At 37.7% G+C, this 19,190-nt stretch overlaps 1 protein-coding gene across 1 annotated transcript in view; it reads left to right on the forward strand.

Moving 5' to 3' along the window:
* Window positions 1-1,762: 1,762 nt before the first annotated feature.
* AHR (aryl hydrocarbon receptor) overlaps window positions 1,763-19,190 on the forward strand; it is a 53,864-nt gene continuing 36,436 nt past the window's right edge. The window contains exons 1-2 of the mRNA XM_047094647.1: window positions 1,763-1,920; window positions 13,166-13,353. Of these exons, the coding sequence (XP_046950603.1) occupies window positions 1,856-1,920; window positions 13,166-13,353 (253 nt within the window). The 5' untranslated portion in view covers window positions 1,763-1,855. The remainder of the gene's footprint in view (window positions 1,921-13,165; window positions 13,354-19,190) is intronic.

A 19,190-nucleotide genomic window follows, 5' to 3' on the forward strand; every position in this document is an offset into this window, starting at 1 on the left:
AAAGAACAAAATGTAATAGCACTTTCTTTAATAATTAGGAAGGAAGTCGAAGAGGAGTTGAAGATATTTCATAAGTTGATCTAGAGAATGGTAAGGCCAATGATAAAGCAGTTTCAGCTAAATAAAATGATAAGCTCAATTTATCCATCAATGACACTTGAGGTAAGAAACTTACCAGTTTGGAAAGGGCTTGAAGACATGTTAAAATGTAGGATAGAATATGGTGTGAGATGTCATCTAGGCATCCTGGTCTAGATGCACTTTGTTGCTGACAAGCAAATAAACTTCTCTGTGTTCACTATCTTGGTTACCAGCACAGAGTAAGAAATCATGGGCCATTTGAGTGTGCTCTCTTCTATTTTCTTATCCCTTTTTATCATCATCTATTTGTTCTTTTCTGTCCCACGGCCACTTCCTTGGACTTTCACCTGAACTATTTCAACAACTCTCTTACTACTCCCCTTGCATCCAGCCTTGCTCTCCTGTAATACAGTTTGCACTTTTCTCACAGAGTGACTTTTCTAGGACACCACAATGTCACTTTCATGCTGCGTATCTTTAAAAGGTTTCCACTGACTACAAAATAAAATCTAGACTCTTCATCAAGGCTTTCTGATTTGATCCTAGAAGTCCTGAAGTTCTCTTCCAATGCGTCTCTCCAATCATACCAGACCACTTCTTATCTCTAAGTGCCTCCTTTCCTTCTTCGTTGTTTCCTTTCCGTCCTATCGAAATCTGGCTGGAGAGTAACAAAGTTATTCTGACTGGTAAGGAAACAACAACAACAAAAGACCAAGGAAACTTAGTCTTCCAGTTCAACTCAGATGTCGCCTCCTGAATGAAGCTTTCCCCTCTAGGAAAATATTTAGAGTCCCATTGGTTATCTGCCAGCTCACTGTAACTCTTAGCCAAAAGTTAGCTGAGTCACTGTCTCTCACATAGGTGAAGTTAAGCTCACTATTTGGCATGTCTCCTTGAGCTAGTCTAGCTACAGAGTTTGGCTCTACGTAATCCGTTGTCACACCTCCCTTCTAGAGGTGTGGAAATGTTTCCACAGAATCCTCCCCTTGACCTAAAGAAGACGGCTACGCGGAGGGGGAGGGCGTCGTTACGTTTTACGTCATCACGCGCAGGGAGGGTGGGGCCCTCAAGGGAATGTAATGAGGGGCGTGGCCAAGTGGCATAGGGCGGGGCTACAACGAGCTGGGCGGGGCCGCAGTGGAGTCGGGGCGCTTCTGCTCTTCAGCCGCTGTGCACTGAGTCCAGAGGCAACGCTGGGAGATTCCCCTCGACGCTCGGTCCCGAAAACGTGATCAGGACCACCGGCTCAAAGCAGAGGGAGCTGCGTAGTCTAGCGGAAGCTGGTGGTACGGGAGTGCGGCCGAAGTCTGAGCTCTGCAGGCGGGAAGCACCCGGGATAGGGGAAGCCCCAGGAGCAGCGGAGCTGCGCCTCCCTTACCCGAGGGGCCGCGGCGACGGTCACGGGGCGCGGCGCCACAGCGCGCGACCCAGGCCGGTATTGCAAACAGGCTGCCCAGGCTCCTCCTCCACCCGGGCCGCCTACCTGCGGACAGCGCTACGCCGCCTCTGCCGGTGTTGAAGGCACCTGCGCCGCCTTGCTCTCCGGTCTCCGCCCCTCGCCCCTCAGCGCCAGGCCCGGGCGGCGCACCTGGACGCGCGGGGCTGCGGGAGCCAGGGTTCGGGGCGCGCGGCGTCCTCGCGAGGACGCAGGTGGAGCGGGCGCGACTTCGTGGAATCCGGCGCCGGCCGCTGCAGTCGTCCGGGTCGCTCCGGGTCCCGGGAACCTGGCCGTCTGCGCCCGCTCCTGGGGAGGAGCCGCCGCCGGCTGGGCACCATGAACAGCAGCAGCTCTCACATCACCTACGCCAGTCGCAAGCGGCGGAAGCCGGTGCAGAAAACGTGAGTGTGCAGAGCTAGTCTTCCGCGCGGAGTGTGCGCCACTGCACCCCGGTGCGGGAGGCGGCCCCACCCCGCCTCCAAATCCTCGCCGTGCAGAGATTAGGTTCATTCGCGATACAGTCCGTGGAATCGAGATTTAGAGGCCGGCCGACAGACCCAGGCCTTGGATTTTTAGTTTTTAATGATCGCGTTTAAAAAAATGCACCCCCTCCCACTTCGCGGTGCACACGCACCCTCCCGCACCCCCACCCATCTGCACCTCTCTTTTCTGTGGTCTTAATTTGTTAACTGGTCTAGCCTGCCCAGTGGGACTGGTGGATTAATTAACACAAAACCGCCTTGAAATACTCTTCGATTTTTAATATTCTCATTGGTTGGGTTAGAGGACGGTTATTATTTTCATCCTGGTAGGGCCAGATGTTTTAAAGAGCTAAACACGTGCCGTCTGCAAAAAAGGGTCTGAGTTCCTCTGAAGGTATTTTTTGGTCTCTGCAACCGGCTTTCTCTTAGCTCTTATTTACTTATTTGGCAGTAATTTTATAGCGCTCAACGTGATCATATCGGTAAAATGTATATACAGGGGAGCAGGGATGAATTGAGTGTAGTGGACAGGATACAGCGGGGGATTTGTATTTTCAGCCACCCTTTTGGGGAATTTTCTTACCACTTTTGAAGTGATTTTAGGGTCTGTAAAGTGAAAGATTTAAAGCTGGAATTACTGAAACACGTTTGCATTCTTAGCATTTTTCTCTTTTTCCCTTCCTTCAAAGTTTTATCGATTCCAATAGATTAATTAGAAACTTAGATATTTGTTTTGGTGATATATATTTGTGTGAGATGGTAAATACATTAAAATAATGTTTCAGGAAAAAAAATGCTTGACACAGATTGCTGAGATCGTTATATTCACGTGTTTATTACTAATTTGATCTTTGAGCTACTTAACATTTTTTCAAATCTTCATAAACCATTTTAAGAACAGAAACGTTTACTCAGAACAAGTCAGAAGTGTACACTTTGCTTAAAACTCAGTTTAGATCACTAATCCAGATCAGAAAAATCACAATTCAGAATTTGTGTTTGGAACCAGTAACAGGTTTAAAAATTTCATTATTCTGAAGTTTTAATTTCCTTTTAGAATTTCAATTATAGTTCTTCAGGTCTAGACTTGGCCTTAAGAGGAGATACTAACCTATAAGTAGACTGATTAAAATTTGGAAGTCTTATCCTGCAGTGTGGCTGGCATTAGGAATACTGCCTAGTCAGCAGTTTTCTGCCTTGCCAATTCTGTGGCATTGGCTTAAAATACTTATATTTTATAAAGGAGTTCCTTATATAAAAATGTATTTGTCTAACTCGGCCTTGTGTTTGGTGGTTATTTAAAATAACCAGAGGCATCCCAAATGCCTCTTCTATGTATTTGTTAATACAGTAGTATACTTAGCCTAATATAAAGGCAGTATCATGGATTTTATGTGTATGGTCAGAAAACTTGAAGATCTCCGTGATGAATTTTTAGGTTTTAATCATTGTCATAGCAAAGCATCTAGATGACTTTTTTTTTTTTTAATCAAAAGCCTTAATGTTGTATTCATTATAAAGTTTAACATCTTTGGCTTTTAGTTAGCATTTTATTTATGTAAGATCTATCTTTCGTTGTTTTAGCGTTTTAATATACTTCAGAAAACTTGTAAATACATTTGTATTTAACAATCTCTTGTAATACACGTTCACGTTCATTTTATTTTAGTATAGATTTTATCAGATCTTTATTGAGCACTTTGTGTTGCTTGTAGTCATATAAATGCCTTAACATGTCACCATATCGCTCCCTTAAGGAAAGCCTAGTGCTGGCATTTGCAGAATCACATGAAATTGATTATAAGTTGTTTTTACCTGAATGAAAAACGGATTACTTTATAATGCAGTTAGTCAAGGTTTATTTTAGGAATGTGGCCATTAAACCTAATGCTACGTTTAACATGCATTTAAATTACTAGTTTTTAGCTAATGAGGTCTAAAATACGCCAGCATTATCAGAAAAACACTAGTCTGAGCTGAAAATGGTATTTAACTTTGATCCCTTAAGTGAGAGTCATTTTATTTTACTTAAAAAAAAAAACATATGTTGTATCTTAATTATAGGACAGTTAACAATACAGTCAATTTAATATTCAGTTTCATAAAATTTTATAATCAAGTATGTGACAACTTTAATCTGAAGCTCTTCCAGTCCCTCTTCAATTGACTGTATTAAACAAGATAATCTCCCCCTAGTGGCAAGTCTAACATTGAAAATTATCTAATTGGCACCAAATACAACTTAAATGTGTTAAATTTAATCCCACTAAAGTATCTTGTACATAGTAGATGCTCAGTAAATGTTTCCCTTCTTTTTGCAATAATTAAGTTAGGAAATTAAAGGATCCTAATCAACCTTGCGCCAGACCCATGTTCCTAAAGGAAATTTCCAAAGATACCCTTAGGAATGGATTCTACCATTGCTTTCCTTTCCTTAAGGTGTTGCTCTATATGTAATCACTCTGCTTAGAACACAAACAAATGAAATTCTTCTTTTTAATTTAAATTATGTTCCTGTTTTATTTTCTTTGGAGATGAAAATATTGTTCATTTGTTTAGTTACTTTGTCTCATGAAGGTAGTTGAAAAGGATACCATTGAATTAAATAGAATCTTTTTTTCCTGTTGATAATAACTTTGTATATATTTTTACATTTTTTAAAGTTTTGTTACTACTGGAAAAGTCCAGCGGTACTTCAATTTACTGTTTTTCTACAAAGTTATTACTGATTGTTGGTAAATAATAGGTGTTGAGTAAATGACATCTACACTTAAAAATGATAGTCACAGCAGTGGTGATCAAGACAGCCATCATGAAATGCCTGTATGGGTAATAACTCCTCAGTATTAGATGATCCTGGCTACCTTAATATACTAGTTATATAATATAAAAGCATGGTCTTTGTTGCTGTATTTGCTAAGTTACTGTTTATTTAAGCTTCATAAGCCTCATTTATATATAGTAGTGGAATACAATTATACATTGTTTTACTGAAAGTATTTCATATAAATGTACTATCGTATCATTTCCCAAATAGCTTTTAAAATAAAGGGATAGGTCTTTTCACTTCCATAATTATTGTTTTATCATATTTTTCAGATAGCTTTCCTTAGTTTATGCATAATGACTACAGAGATCCTTACATATTGGAACTATGAAATGAATAAGTGAAAGTGTTTAGTTATCAGCATTTATGAAAAATAACTGGCAAAAAGAGGGAAAAATGAGAAATAAATGGAAAGAGCATTAGGTCTAAACTAAAGGATGAGGTCTAGTTTCCTTGCTCTTGTAGATCCAAGCAAGTGATTGACCAGTAAAGGAGCACAGTCAATACCTATACAGTCAGTCTCACAACTAAAATGAGAAGAAGAAAACTTTTTATAAACTGTAAAGACTGTAAGTCATTGTTTAATGATATAAATGAAATGGAAAATTCTATTCTATAAATAATTATAGCTTACATTATCACAGAACAATCAGTTCTCCTGTAAGAGGCAGTATATGATTATGTTCTCAATTATGATTATGGCTGAAATGTGGTACTTCACTGACATCTAAACTTATATATTGCATGCTTAGCATTGTATATAATTAGGACAGTTACTTAGAAATAAATACCATGCAAATCTCTAACAACAGTACCTTTCTACTTCCGCAGTTGTTTTTTAAATGGATTTTTTTTGCCCAAAAGTTTATCAAAAAGCTACTGTTCATTAGTACTTATTGTGATAGATATGTGCACAATGTTTTACATTTTATTTTATTTTTATGATGGTAGCATGAAAAGGTATTACTATTTATTTTATAGATAGGGATCTGGGATTCAGATTCAGAATTGTTAGGTAGCAAATGAGAAAGCTGAGTTTGAATATCAGATTTCAGGTCTTATGGCTACAAAGCTTATGTTATTACCAACTTCACAATAATGCTCAGGTAAGTAAGTTTAGTGATTTTTATGGCACACCCATATACTAGGGATTTCCTTAATGCTCCCTGTTTCTCCTTAAATAATTAGTGTTATTTGCAATAATAACATTAATTAGTGTTATATGAAATAAATGATTTACTGTTTGCCAGACTTGTGCTTACCTCCGTACTTGCATTCATGGTCTTTCCTCTTGGTCTTTCTTATGATTTACTACCTGCCTCCCTTCCTTTATAATTCCTATATGGTTTTCAGTGGCTGCATAGTACTCCATTCTGTAAATGTTCCATGGTTTATTTAACTATTTTTGTTTTGGGGAGAAATTCTGTTACTTCCAACTTCTTAATATTTTATCTGGTATTTCAGAGAATATCCTTGAGATACATGAGTTTCTATGCAGATTCTTAGTTGTTTCCTTAGGAAAAATTCCTTTACGTGGAATTTGGAGGTACAAAGGTGTGTATGCATACTTTCAAGGTTGAGCCAAATATACTTTGAAATAGTATCAAATTACTCTACAAAAAAAATTTATTCCTGTGGATAGTATGGGAGAGTGCCTGTGTCCTTGCATTTTTGCTTTAAAATGTGAATTGTCAATTTCATAGGCAAAAAAGAGAGGAGGGGTAGGTAATTCAACTTAAATGTTGGGTTTGTGAGTGTGTGTGTGTGCGCGCACGCGTACGTGTATGAAGTTGTAATACTAGTAGTAATAGTTTATTTGCAGATTTTTCTACTTGAAGTGTATTGTTTGCTTTGTCTTATATTTTTCATTTTGCTCTTTTCCCTTTGATTGAAATACTTTTTTGGGACAGTATTCCTATTAAATAACACATGTATGGTTAAACAAGTCAAGGGTATGTGTATCATGCTATCTTTTCAGCATATTAGGTATTTTCTGTTGATGTTTTATTGTCATAGTTAAAGTGATTGTTACTTCTATCTCCTCCCCCCCCTCACCTTCTTCACTCTCCCAATATAACTTTTTCACTGTTACGGATTAAATTAACTTTGGGTGTTTCCGTATTTTTTAACTGTAAATATTGTTTACTGCTGAGCTAAGTAATATACTGTGAGTACATTTTCCTTCCTGTTCTATGTTATCATTGATTTTGTTTGTACCTATTTTTCATCTCCATATTATTTATATCTGGGTTTAGCTATCTTTTAGGTTTATTGGATACAGATTGTTTCTGTCTGTTGTTTTCCTTTCTAGCATGAATTATCTGAAGAGAAGGATCTTTTTAGAGAGCTGTGTACTTGGCTGTCACAAAACCAGAAGTGACTTACCTGTCTTTTTAGACCTGGTTTAGATGCCAGATCTTCATGAACCTTCCCCTATTGCTCTACCTGCTCTTACTTTCCTGAACTCCTGAGCATCACTTTTATGGCAACTGTAGGGCACATTTGTTTGATATTGCCTTCTTATAATGCATCTCCTCCTAGTAAGAAAGATAAGTTCTTCAAGGTTAGCTCAGGCTTTTATTTGCGTTTGTAGCCACCAGAGCTTCTTAATACCATGCACACGGTCAATATTTACAATTATTTACTAAACAATTGACCACCACTTAAAATTGTCATGTTTTAGTGATTTTAGTATAGGAAATACTTTTTATATGGGTTCAAAGGACATACTGAAAAAAAAATGTACATTCATATAAGAAAGGAAAAAGGAAACACTTTCGGTGACTTTTTTCAGGATTTTGGAAGTAACCGTGATTTCTAGGGCATCTTTCATGTTCCAGGTTTTCACTGTTAAAGTCTTGTGCTAGAGATTATGTGCTGTTTGAACCTTATTGCCTATCCTTAGGTATAGCAAAAAGGGGGAAAGGGAAGGACTCATCACAACTATACAGTGGCAGCAGCAGGTGATTGAAGAATTCTGGCTCATTAAAAGTGACTTTCAGCTAGAATTCTCAGAAGTTTCTGTAGATTTTTTTCCCCCTTCATCTGGGAAAGTAAAATATCCAGCCGTATTCACCCTGCCAATGAAATATGACTTTATTTGTGTCACAGATCACCTGTCCAATGTTACATTAATCATATAATTTATGACTTGAAATATTTAACATTTACTTTCAGAGATAAATAAGTACACACTGAAGCCATTGAGGTGGAAATGGTGAATGAATGGCTTGAGTAAAGTCAGTATGGGGCAGAGATTTATTGAGGATTATTTCAGTTTCATAGCCATTGGCTAAAGTGAAGAGTAGTACCATATCACATGCTAAGAAGGGCGTGCCTAAATTCTGGAAAATATAAATGAGAAGACATCGAGGTACAGGAGCTGGAAATAAAGATTAGCAATTTATTGGTAAATTGACAGAAGCAGTGGGAATAGATTAAATCACTGAGAGGAAAAAGCTGATAGAGCAGACTCAGTACTGCGATAGGTAATCTGTTAGAAAACGTTGCTTTAATCTCATAGGATTACTGAAACTGTGTTTTTGCGTGAGATTTGAGGTTTTATGATAAATGTCATATGAAAACATAAACATTTACAGTTGTAGTAACTTATAGTAACCCAGATTAAACTGGGTTAGACATTTAACTTGTTTTCAACACTGGGCGCAAGTGAGGAGTCTAATAGACACTCTACACTGGGATATTGAAAAGGCTTTAAAGATGGCACTCATACTAGCATTGGATGTGGCGTTGGGCTTGTCAATAGCAGTACTTACAGCATGCAGGGCTTTGAAAACAGAAGCATGGCACACAGTCAGCTAGAGTCTTGATTTCACAACACTTTTGATTTGCAGGTTGGGACAAGGTTTTGAGGTAAGGCTTTAAGAAAATAATAAATTGCTTCTTCGCTTTATCAACATCAGTGGTCTCTCTATGTCAAGAGATATCTTAACTTCAGATCTCCCAAGTCTAAGGTTACAGGGATGTTTGTTTATATTTCAAATATAGCCTCTCATTTAAATAGGTAGTTGGCAGTATATATTTTGGCATAGATTTAAAGGCGATACGAAAGTAAAAGTACTAGCATAACCCAAGTCAGGTGTAACTGATGTAAGTTTACTTTTTCTATCTAATTATTATGCGCATCTTTAAGATGTGTAGATAAGAATGAAATACTTTCACAAAATAGTTGTAAACATTTCTCACAAAATCAGTGACAGAATATGCCATGTCGGTTGCTTTAGTTTTAACAGTAGTGCATTTGAAATGCCACATCCAGTGGGTACTTCTCATTTAATTTTTCTGTGTATTTGATTTTGTTTTGTAATATCCAGAATATTCCAACCTGGTTCTTTTCCTGTCTTCTTGTAATTCCTCCTCTGTTGTCTTTGCCTGTGCCTCTTCCCCAATGTTATGCCTAAATGTCTGTATCATCAAGCTCTGTCCTCTCGTCTTGTTCTCTTTGTTTGGTGTACCTTCCATTAGGAAGTATAGTCCTTACCCCAACCTGCTTCTTCCTCACTCCATGTTTTCCTCTTCCGTACTTCCTGTGCCCCATCAGCAAACATTGGAGTCTTGCTATATAGCAAGCTTTATGATGGGCATAAAGTGCCTGTGTTGAAGTATCTCATACCAGGCCTTACTTACTTTCTTTCCTATCACTGCCTTTGGTCAGGTCCTGATAACTCTTTTTCCAGATACTTTTGATCAGCAAACATTAATTGAAGGTCCACTCTGTGGATAGTACTATGTTGAGCACTGGGGATACAAAAACGATCAAGTTTACAGGCATAAGAGCAATAAACAAGTCTAAGTATTACCAGTTACATAACACTTAAGAAATTTGATCTCATGCTAAATATTCCATAATGTGTATGATAGATAACACATTAGAGCTGTGGAAAGTTTTATGTTGTGCAAAGAAGTAGGTTCATCGAGCTCCTGGTTGAGCACTGCAGAGAGACAGCACAAGATGGACAGCAGGACTTCATGGAGCAATAACTTGAATGATTTTTTTTTCTTTTTTTGTATCGTGATTGTTATTTCTCTGCGTCCTCTTAGTTTGTCTTGGTTCATTGTGTTACTGTCTTGTCCCCAATGTTTTATAATCATTACTGGAAAGCTACCAAGAGTGCGAGACGAAATGCGTTTCCAGTTTATTGGAAATACTATCTGCACAGGATATTCCTTAATGGAATGGTTGTATAAGACATTTGCTTAAGATGCATAAGGTACAGAAGTAGTACAAGAGGGATCCATTGTGAGTAGGTCAGGGAGGACTTTACAGAAGTCATCTAATTGAGCACAGCTTTGTAGCGGATGAGACAGAACAAGAGGATTCCGGAGAGTAACATGTATGAAAGCACCAAAGTATATATTGATAACTAAGTACTTTCTTCTGTCTGGAGTATAATGGACAAGAAAGGCTTTGGCTGCAGGAAATGAGGCCAGAGGAATAGTTAGGGGGCTATAAAAGATCAAGAGGTGTTTTGCTTCTAGGCTAAGGAACATGGACTGTCCAGAGCGACTGAAATTTTTAAATCCGAGGAGTGTTGTAGATTTGTATTTTAGAAACAAGTGCTAGCTTCACTGAGAGTTGCCCTACATTTCATGCTCGTCATCGCCAGAGTCAGCTTAGTAAAACACAAGACTGGTCATGTAAACCCCAGCTCAGAGCTTAAGATGACTCCCAGATACCAGACTCTAATTTTACACCATTTCTGTGAGGAAATTGTCTGTTTGCTCTATCTTGAGCATTTTTTTTTTCATCAGATACCCGCACAGCTCACTCCTTTGTTGTATTTATGTCTGTGCTGAAATGTAACATCAGAGACCCTTCCTGGCTATCAAAACCAGCATGCTTGTCACTCTTTAGTTCCTTATCTTGCTTTATTTTTCTTTTTAACACTTAGCAGCTCTGAAAGTTATATGTTTATTTATTCACTCAACTAGTTATTTATGTTTCCTGCCACTGGAATGTAAGCTTCATGAGAACAGGAACATTAGTACATGTAATATAGTTCACTGCTGAGTCTTCTGTGCCTTGCCCATGGTAGGTGGTTACTATTTGTTGCATGAATGTGGCCACAACCACTTTCCCCTTTCTCTTCTCTCTTGTATTCTATGCTTCACACTCCGGACAGGGGACTTTTCACAGGCCACCGTTTCTCAGCCCTGCCTCCTCCTGAAATCCCGTTCATCTTTAAAGGTCCATATCAGATACTACCTTGTCTATAAAGATCTTAATTCAAGTAGTTAGTTGCTCACATACTTTGCTCCCATAACACTTTTTGAATATGTAGGAGAGGAATGTTTTCCTAGACTACCCTGGACATGATAACTGCAAGTAAATATTTGTGTCAACAAGAGATTAATCAGAATTATTCAGGGAGGTAGACATGCATTATAGGTAACTTTTGAAAATCATTTGATTAATTGAAGAAATTTAGAGATGACTTGAATTTGATTACAAATGCAGTATGATTAAGGAAAAATAGAGAAAGAATCATCTGTTTCTGTTAAGTATGCAATTACACAGTCTGGAGAAAGTACCTGATTTATTTTGTATGTATGCCATATACTTTATCAATTTATTAATTCTTACTTTTGTAGAAATAACATGAACTGGGGGCGCCTGGGTGGCTCAGTTGGTTAAGCGTCCGACTTCGGCTCAGGTCATGATCTCAGTTCGTGAGTTCAAGCCCCGCGTTGGGCTCTGTGATAACAGCTCAGAGCCTGGAGCCTGCTTCGGATTCTGTGTCTCCCTCTGTCTCTGCCCTATCCCCACTTATGCTCTGTCTCTCTCTGTTTTAAAAAGTAAAACATTAAAAAAATAAATAAATAACATGAACTGTAATAAAAACAGAAATAGATAAGTTCTGAAGAAATTACTTGTTGGGAACAATATATAACAAACATTAAAATTTTTATTGACTTTATAAAAAGATTTTTTAATATTTATTAATTTCTGAGAGAGAGAGAGAGAGAGAGAGAGAGAGTGGGGGAGGGGCAGAGGGAGAGGGAGACACAGAATCCGAAGCAGGCTCCAGGCTCCCACCTGTCAGCACAGAGCCCAACATGGGGCTTGAACAAGGGAACCGTGAGATCGTGACCTGAGCCGAAGTCAGATGCTTAACTGACTGAGCCACCCAGGTGCCCCTTTATTGACTTTTTATTAATTTTTAAATAAAGTATTACTTCTCCACATACAACATTGAAAACATAAAGTATCTAGAAATATTTCGATTAAATCAGCACTATATTCAGGCCAATTTCTACTTTTGAAGATGCCATCATTTGAATTGTTGAAAATGCCTTTGTCTTCTCAATAAAGGCTGGAGGGAAATGTCTTTGTTGTAAGAATGCCCTGCATAAGATTTTATTTTTCTGGCAAATGGAAAGGTGAAGAGGCATGATCTTTGTTTTTTTTTTTTTTTTTTAATATCTTGTCTATATTTCATTGTGTGTATGATGATCTGTCAGTTCATTTTAAATAATGAATTTCTGCTGTGAAATCCTGGCTAAGACCTTTCTGTGAAGTTATGCAGTTTCTCATATCTGAACTCAGGTTCTACTCTTAACTATAAATATCTTTTCTCTCAGATGAAAATCATGCTACATGTTGGGGATTCATTGAATTTTCTAAGACATAAGCTATGAAAGCTAATAATTAAGTAGAACTATTGACCAGCCCTAAATGCAAAATTTGCAAGGAATTACAGTTAACCTCTAATATCTGTCACTCAACAAATATAAATAACCAAAGCCAATTTTTTTTAAATATTGGAGGACCCCATTAAATGCCTAGATGACCATATAGAGGTGCCAGAAGGACTTTGAATAGTTGTCACTGACAGGATGAAAGTGTTAAATATAGGAAGCTGGGGTGATTAGGGTAGCTCCTATTTATCTACATCATAAATGATGCCAAGATGCTTCTTGAGGAAGATAGCAAAGGAAGCATAATCTTCACATAATTAATTGCAGATTTCTTTTTCATTTCTTTCTGGAACAGTGTCTGGGTTTGAAAAAATAATCCTAGTGGATTTGTTACTGGGAATCACTGTACCACAAATGTATGAAGTGAAGGAAGTATGAAGTATATAAGATGCACTCAGCATTTTCTTGAGTTCATAAGCTTTTAATAAAACATTATGAAGAATTTTACCAATTTTTTTTGTTTTTCTTAATTACGATACAAAGGAGCCTTTTGAAGGGATTTACGTAAACTTGAGTAGACTTTTTGGTGTGTGTTTCATTAGAGAAATACCTGAAGGGCTATAATGCAATAGAAATTTTTACTTTATCTTATTTTGTGGTATTTTGTTTGTTTTTCAGTGTCAAGCCAATCCCACCTGAAGGAATCAAGTCCAATCCTTCCAAGCGACATAGAGACCGGCTTAATACAGAGTTGGACCGTTTGGCTAGCCTGCTGCCTTTTCCACAAGATGTTATTAATAAGCTGGACAAACTTTCAGTTCTCAGGCTCAGTGTCAGTTACCTAAGAGCCAAGAGCTTCTTTGATGGTAAGAAGAAGTTTTGTTTATTGCTATGTATTAAAATTTAAGTAGCAGAGCCAAACTTGTAGTATTTCTAAAAATACGTGTTCCAGGTTCAATCATCAGAAAGATGCTTCCACTTGCCTGATTTGTAGTGTCATTCTGTGAAAATCATAGGTTTGAAAGTTATGTCCATATAGTTTCCAGTTCCACTACTCCTTCCAATGCAGTTTTTTAAAGTCTCTGTCCCTCCCCGCCCATTCTCTCAATGAAGGGAATAAAACACATACACTATGACATATTTTTGCTTATTTCCTTCAATATGTTTGGGTAGATATTTATTCTTTAAAAAAATTATGTACACTTCTACTACTATATATTAACCATGTGTTTACTCCAGGAAAATGTAAATAATTTTTTTCCACCAGAAGAAGTATTACATTACAGGAGTCAGAATTGGATTTCAATCTCATTGTGCCATGATAAACTATTTGATTTTAACCAAACCATTTAGCATCCCTGTACCTCAGTTTACTCAGCCATGAAGTTACTTACTAATCATATATGATTTCATAGCAATTAAGTATTTTATTGGAAATTTTTGTTGGAAAATAAAGTTTCATTGTATATTCTTATGTAAAATAATTCCTCAGTTTCTCTTTTTATCTGTTTATATGTCAGAAATAGATTTTTTTTTCGGGAAATGTTGATTCTTTTAAATATATCATGCTATTTAACAAATAGTAGTAAAGAATTAGTGATAAAATCTGAGTGCCCTAGTCAGTGCTTCTCAAACTTTGAGTATCTACAAATCACATAGGGATCTTACTAAGATGGGAGTTCTTATTTAGTAGGTTTAGGTGGTAGTCAGAGATTTTGCATTTTTTTTTAACATTTATTTCGTTTTGAGAGACAGAAGTGAGACAGAACACCAGTGGGGGAGGGCAGAGAGAGATAAGGGACACAGCATCTGAAGCAGACTCCAGGCTCTGAGCTGTGAGCATAGAGCCCGATGTGGGGCTCAAACTCACAAGCTGTAAGATCATGACCTGAGCCGAAGTCAGACCCTTAACCGACTGAGCCACCCAAGCGGGCCAAGATTTTGCATTTCTCACAGGATCTCAGATGCTGCTGCTGCTGCTGCCCTAGACCCATTTACAGATACTTGAATTTATAATATGTGTTTAGAATATTGGAAAACAGTTATTCCCCTGCAGGTTTATATTTAAATGGTTTGCTGTGTTTAGTCTGGGCATTTTTTTATTTGCTTGCTGTGTATGATCTTTATTTTGGATAAAAACTATGTAGTTTAACAGTTGTGATTTGAGCAATGCACACTGATTATGAGGATAATCATTTCAGGTCAGATTATATGTTTAAAGGTTGATAGTAGACACTTAAAATTGTTTCTTATCTATAAAGTCTTTGAATTTTCCTTTACACCAGATCCTTCATCTCTAGGATGGGTTATGTGGGATTCGGTGTGTGTGTGTGTGTGTGTGTGTGTGTGTGTGTGTGTGTGTTTATGAACTAAACAGTAATTCTTTGATAGAGTTGGAACTAGAACCCTGGTTTCTGGATGCCCTGTGTTGTTTTTCCTAACCATCTTCCAATTACTTCTCTTTTCTGGGAACCATTTATATAGTACACTCCTGAGGACTTTCCCCTGATCTGTGGTTCTCAAAGCGTAGTCCCCAGATAAGCAGCAGTAGTGTCACCTGGGAACTTGTTACAAATGCCAGATCTTGGGCCCACCCTAGACCTGCAGAATAAAACTCTGGTAGAGTGGTGGGGCTGGATGTACGTGGAAGTTTGGGAGCCCCTATCATAGACTGTAACCACTCCCAGCTTTGTGGAATAGCTGTCCTAATCCTCAGCATTAGTTCACATGCAGTGCTTACTGCTTGACCTTGTGGCAAGGGGTTCTATGACAAACAGGATCTGGTTTCTGCCCTTAGAAAGTTGACTGACTAGAAACCAGAGAGATGTTATTCCTTGACTTTGGTAAAGATGCATTGATGTTAGTCATTTTTGCCTTTTTGTTTCTTGCTCCTATATGATAGGAAATCAAACTATAAATGTTAAAAAGAGAAAAGGGGCACCTGGGTGGCTCAGTTAAGCATCTGCCTCTAGATTACCACTAAGGTTATGATCTCACCGTTCCTGGGATTAAGCCCCATGTAGGGCTCTGCCCTTTAAGCATAGAGCCTGCTTGGGATTCTCTCTCTCTCTCTCTCTCTCTCTGTCTCTGTCTCTGTCTCTCTCCCTCTCTCCCTCTCTCCCTCTCCCCCTCTCCCTCTCCCCCACTCATTTGTGCATGTGTGAGCACAAGTGCCCCCTCTCCCTCTCTCTCTGTCTCTCTCTCTCTCTCAAAATAAATAAATACACTTAAAAAAAAAAAAAAGAAAAAATGTATAGATTGTGCCCTGTTTAGAAGTAGTGGGTAAGGGGCTCTTGGGTGGCTCAGTCAGTTAAGCATTGGACCAATCTCAGTCAGGTCATGATCCCACGGTTCGTCAGTTTGAGCTCTGAATCGGGGTCTGTGCTGAAGGTGCAGAGCCTGCTTGGGATTCTCTCTCTCTCTCTCTCTCTCTCTCTCTCTCTCTCCCTCCCTTCCTCCCTCCCTCTCTCCCTCTCTCCCTCTCCCTCTCCCTTTCTCTGCCCCTTCTACACACTGATTCTCCCTTTCTCTCTCAAAAAAAAATTAAAAGAAAAGAAATAGTGGGTTAGCATTGAACCTACTTAGCGAGTAGCCAGGTACCATTTAAGCGCTAACATAATTACCGTTTTCTAGGCAGTGTGTGTGTTTATATCTATGCACACACACATATGCTAATTAAAGTAATATATGTATGTTTAATGTATAAATTTATATAGATAGATAGATATATTTTTTTCATGAGACACATGTGTCCTGTTGAATACCACAAGTAAGGTAGATTTCAAACCTACCTTACAAAGAATGTTATTATAGCATAGCTGGGCTCCTTTTGGAGATCTTACATATTAACAGTTATTTTCTTAGCTCTTCATTAATGAGTTAATTTTTCATTCTGGTTCAGTGTATTTAACAATAGGATCTTATTATCTTTCATCATTCCTTCATCAGTTACATTACCTTTAATTTTAGGTCCTTTGCATTACAGTTTTTAAACTTCAGTGTGTATCAGAATAATCTGGAAAGGTTATTAAAAGGCACATTCTAGGGCATGCCCCTCTTATTGCTGATTCTGAGTGGCTTCAGTGTAGAACCAAGGAATCTGTATTTTTATTATGGATCCTAGATGAGTCTGAGGCATTGATTTAACTTGGTTTTGATTACGCCTGAATTACTTAAAAAATTTTCTCTTTGCCTTCAGAAAAACAAATCTAAACGTACAAAATTTTAAGAAGAATATAAATGTGTTTGCTTAGGTTTTAGTGGAATGTATACCCTAAGTAGTTTCTTAAGTTGTTCACGGAATTAGATGGAAACTGAGAGATACAATCAGTAGAAAAGATTCCAGTCTTTTCCAGGCCTCCAGTGATGTAGGATGGCAATTCAATATTTTGAAAGGACACAGACAATTCATTTTTCAAGGTAATGTTTAAGATCTGAACAGATGCTAAATGCTACAAACCAGGAGACTTGGAGCATGCGGACAGTTTAGGATTCTAATGTGCAGTAAAACCACTCTCCTACTAGGGAAAACAGTATAGCGAAGTGAGGGGAAGCTCTAAGTGAATAACAGGATGCAAACAGGGGGTGTGTGATTCCTGCGGAAAGAACAATATAAACGAGTAATCATACAATCTTGTTAAAAAGGAAACTCAAGTTTTACTGTAACAATAGATATTTTTCCAAGAAAATACATCTATTTATTGCAAGTTTAAATAATCCAGCTTGGGTGGATCTTCTTAAACTTTGGAGCCATGACTCTAATACTGCTCTGACTGTCTGAAAAGCAGCACTTAGGATTTAAGTACACTACTACTTATCCATTTCTAATTGATCAAAACATTCTGAAATACAACTTTGAACAAAATATTTATTTTTCAAGTATGATAAAGTTAGCACTTTCTTTGACACTATTAGATTAAAATTATTATATAATACATTTGTAATTCAGGATTGCACTTTATTCTAAACCCTGTGCAGGTGCTGAATTCACAAAAAAGAAAAAGAGGTAGAAAAAGATTTCTGCTAATAGCTCAAGGTCTAGTGTTTCAGCAACTGTGACAAATATAGTATGTGAAATCCTTTAAAAATGTACCTATTCAGTATTTATAATGCACTACTTAGGGAATATTTCAAAGGAAGTAAGAAGATTAGAAGTTTTGTTAGTTATTTTGGTTTGAACTGAAGAAATAATTGAGGGAATCTTTGAATACTGAATCCTTGAAAACTTGTAAACTATATTCTAGAAAATAAAGCTCAGACAATTATTTTTCAGTTTGTATTCTGTTTATGCCACAAATGAAGTAATCATTACAAACATTTTCATTTCTATATTATAGTGCTTTGGTTTTTCTGGTACACTTACAATTTCTATATATCGCCTGTTTCACTAACTAGAATGGAAACTCCTTGAGGGTATTATGTGTACTATTGTACCTTAACACACTTAGAACAATGTCCGTCCCATAGTAGGCATTCAGTAAATATTTATTAACTCAGTTTCACTAACTTATACCTGAAAAACAATGTAAATTTCATGTTGAAATTTTAGATTATGGATTTAAGTGTACAGTTGTGGGACTTAGTTTCAGATGTTAATATTTTGCTTTTGCAAATATTATTCTCTCTGCTAGTAGCCAATTACAGTTTTTGGTTCTATCGGTTATTTTATTTTCTATCTATAAATATGCAAATATGGGAAATATTTTATGGAATTGTAGCAGTAAATTTTTTTTACATGGTCTCTGATTGGCCGGGTCATACAGTGAAGTGTGTACAAGAATTTAAAGATGCAAATGTGAAAGCTACATACATCTTTTTAGGATGAACTAGTCTCAACTGTATCCTTCTCCAATCAGTACTTCCCTTTGCATTCCTTGCCTGTCTCTCTGCTCCTTTGCCTTCTCTTTATGAGTATTGTTCCTGATTCGCTGGTTCTTTGCTTCTCTGTTGGATGCTCCTTTTGTACCTGCCAGCAGTCTGGCAGTCTTGGGACTTAAAAAAAAATTTTTTTTGGGGCGCCTGGGTGGCGCAGTCGGTTAAGCGTCCGACTTCAGCCAGGTCACGATCTCGCGGTCCGTGAGTTCGAGCCCCGCGTCAGGCTCTGGGCTGATGGCTCGGAGCCTGGAGCCTGTTTCCGATTCTGTGTCTCCCTCTCTCTCTGCCCCTCCCCTGTTCATGCTCTGTCTCTCTCTGTCCCAAAAATAAATAAAAAACGTTGAAAAAAAATTAAAAAAAAAATTTTTATTAGTGTAGACGGAATGTGCAAATAGAGCTAAGTATTTTAAAAAAAAACTCCCTTTTGTAAATTTGATAAGAATAAGGTGATACTTTATTTTTAATTTATGCACAATGGACACACGTAGACATATTTAAAGGATTAATAACAATATATTAATAATGATAGATTAAAATAGTAAAAGCTGTTGAAGTTCTATTCAGTTTCCTCAGTAACATTGCTCTTCTGGGTTCTCTTTTATTTTTCCGTGCCTATTTCTTTTTATAAAGACTCCTCTAAATTATGTATCTTTGAAGTTTCTTTGTAGAGTCTTTTCTGTCTTTAGAAAATTAATACCCAGGGGCGCCTGGGTGGCTCAGTTGGTTAAGCGTCTGACTTTTGATTTTGGCTCAAGTCATGATCTTGCAGTTCTTGGGATCGAAACCCGCATGGGGCATCTGCTAAACAGCAGATTCTCTCTCTCCCTCT

The sequence above is a fragment of the Lynx rufus genome, unplaced genomic scaffold (assembly GCF_022079265.1).
Source record: "Lynx rufus isolate CCGP_SWC_20201006 ecotype Redwood Valley unplaced genomic scaffold, mLynRuf1.p SCAF_4, whole genome shotgun sequence".
In the NCBI taxonomy this organism is placed as follows: domain Eukaryota; kingdom Metazoa; phylum Chordata; class Mammalia; order Carnivora; family Felidae; genus Lynx; species Lynx rufus.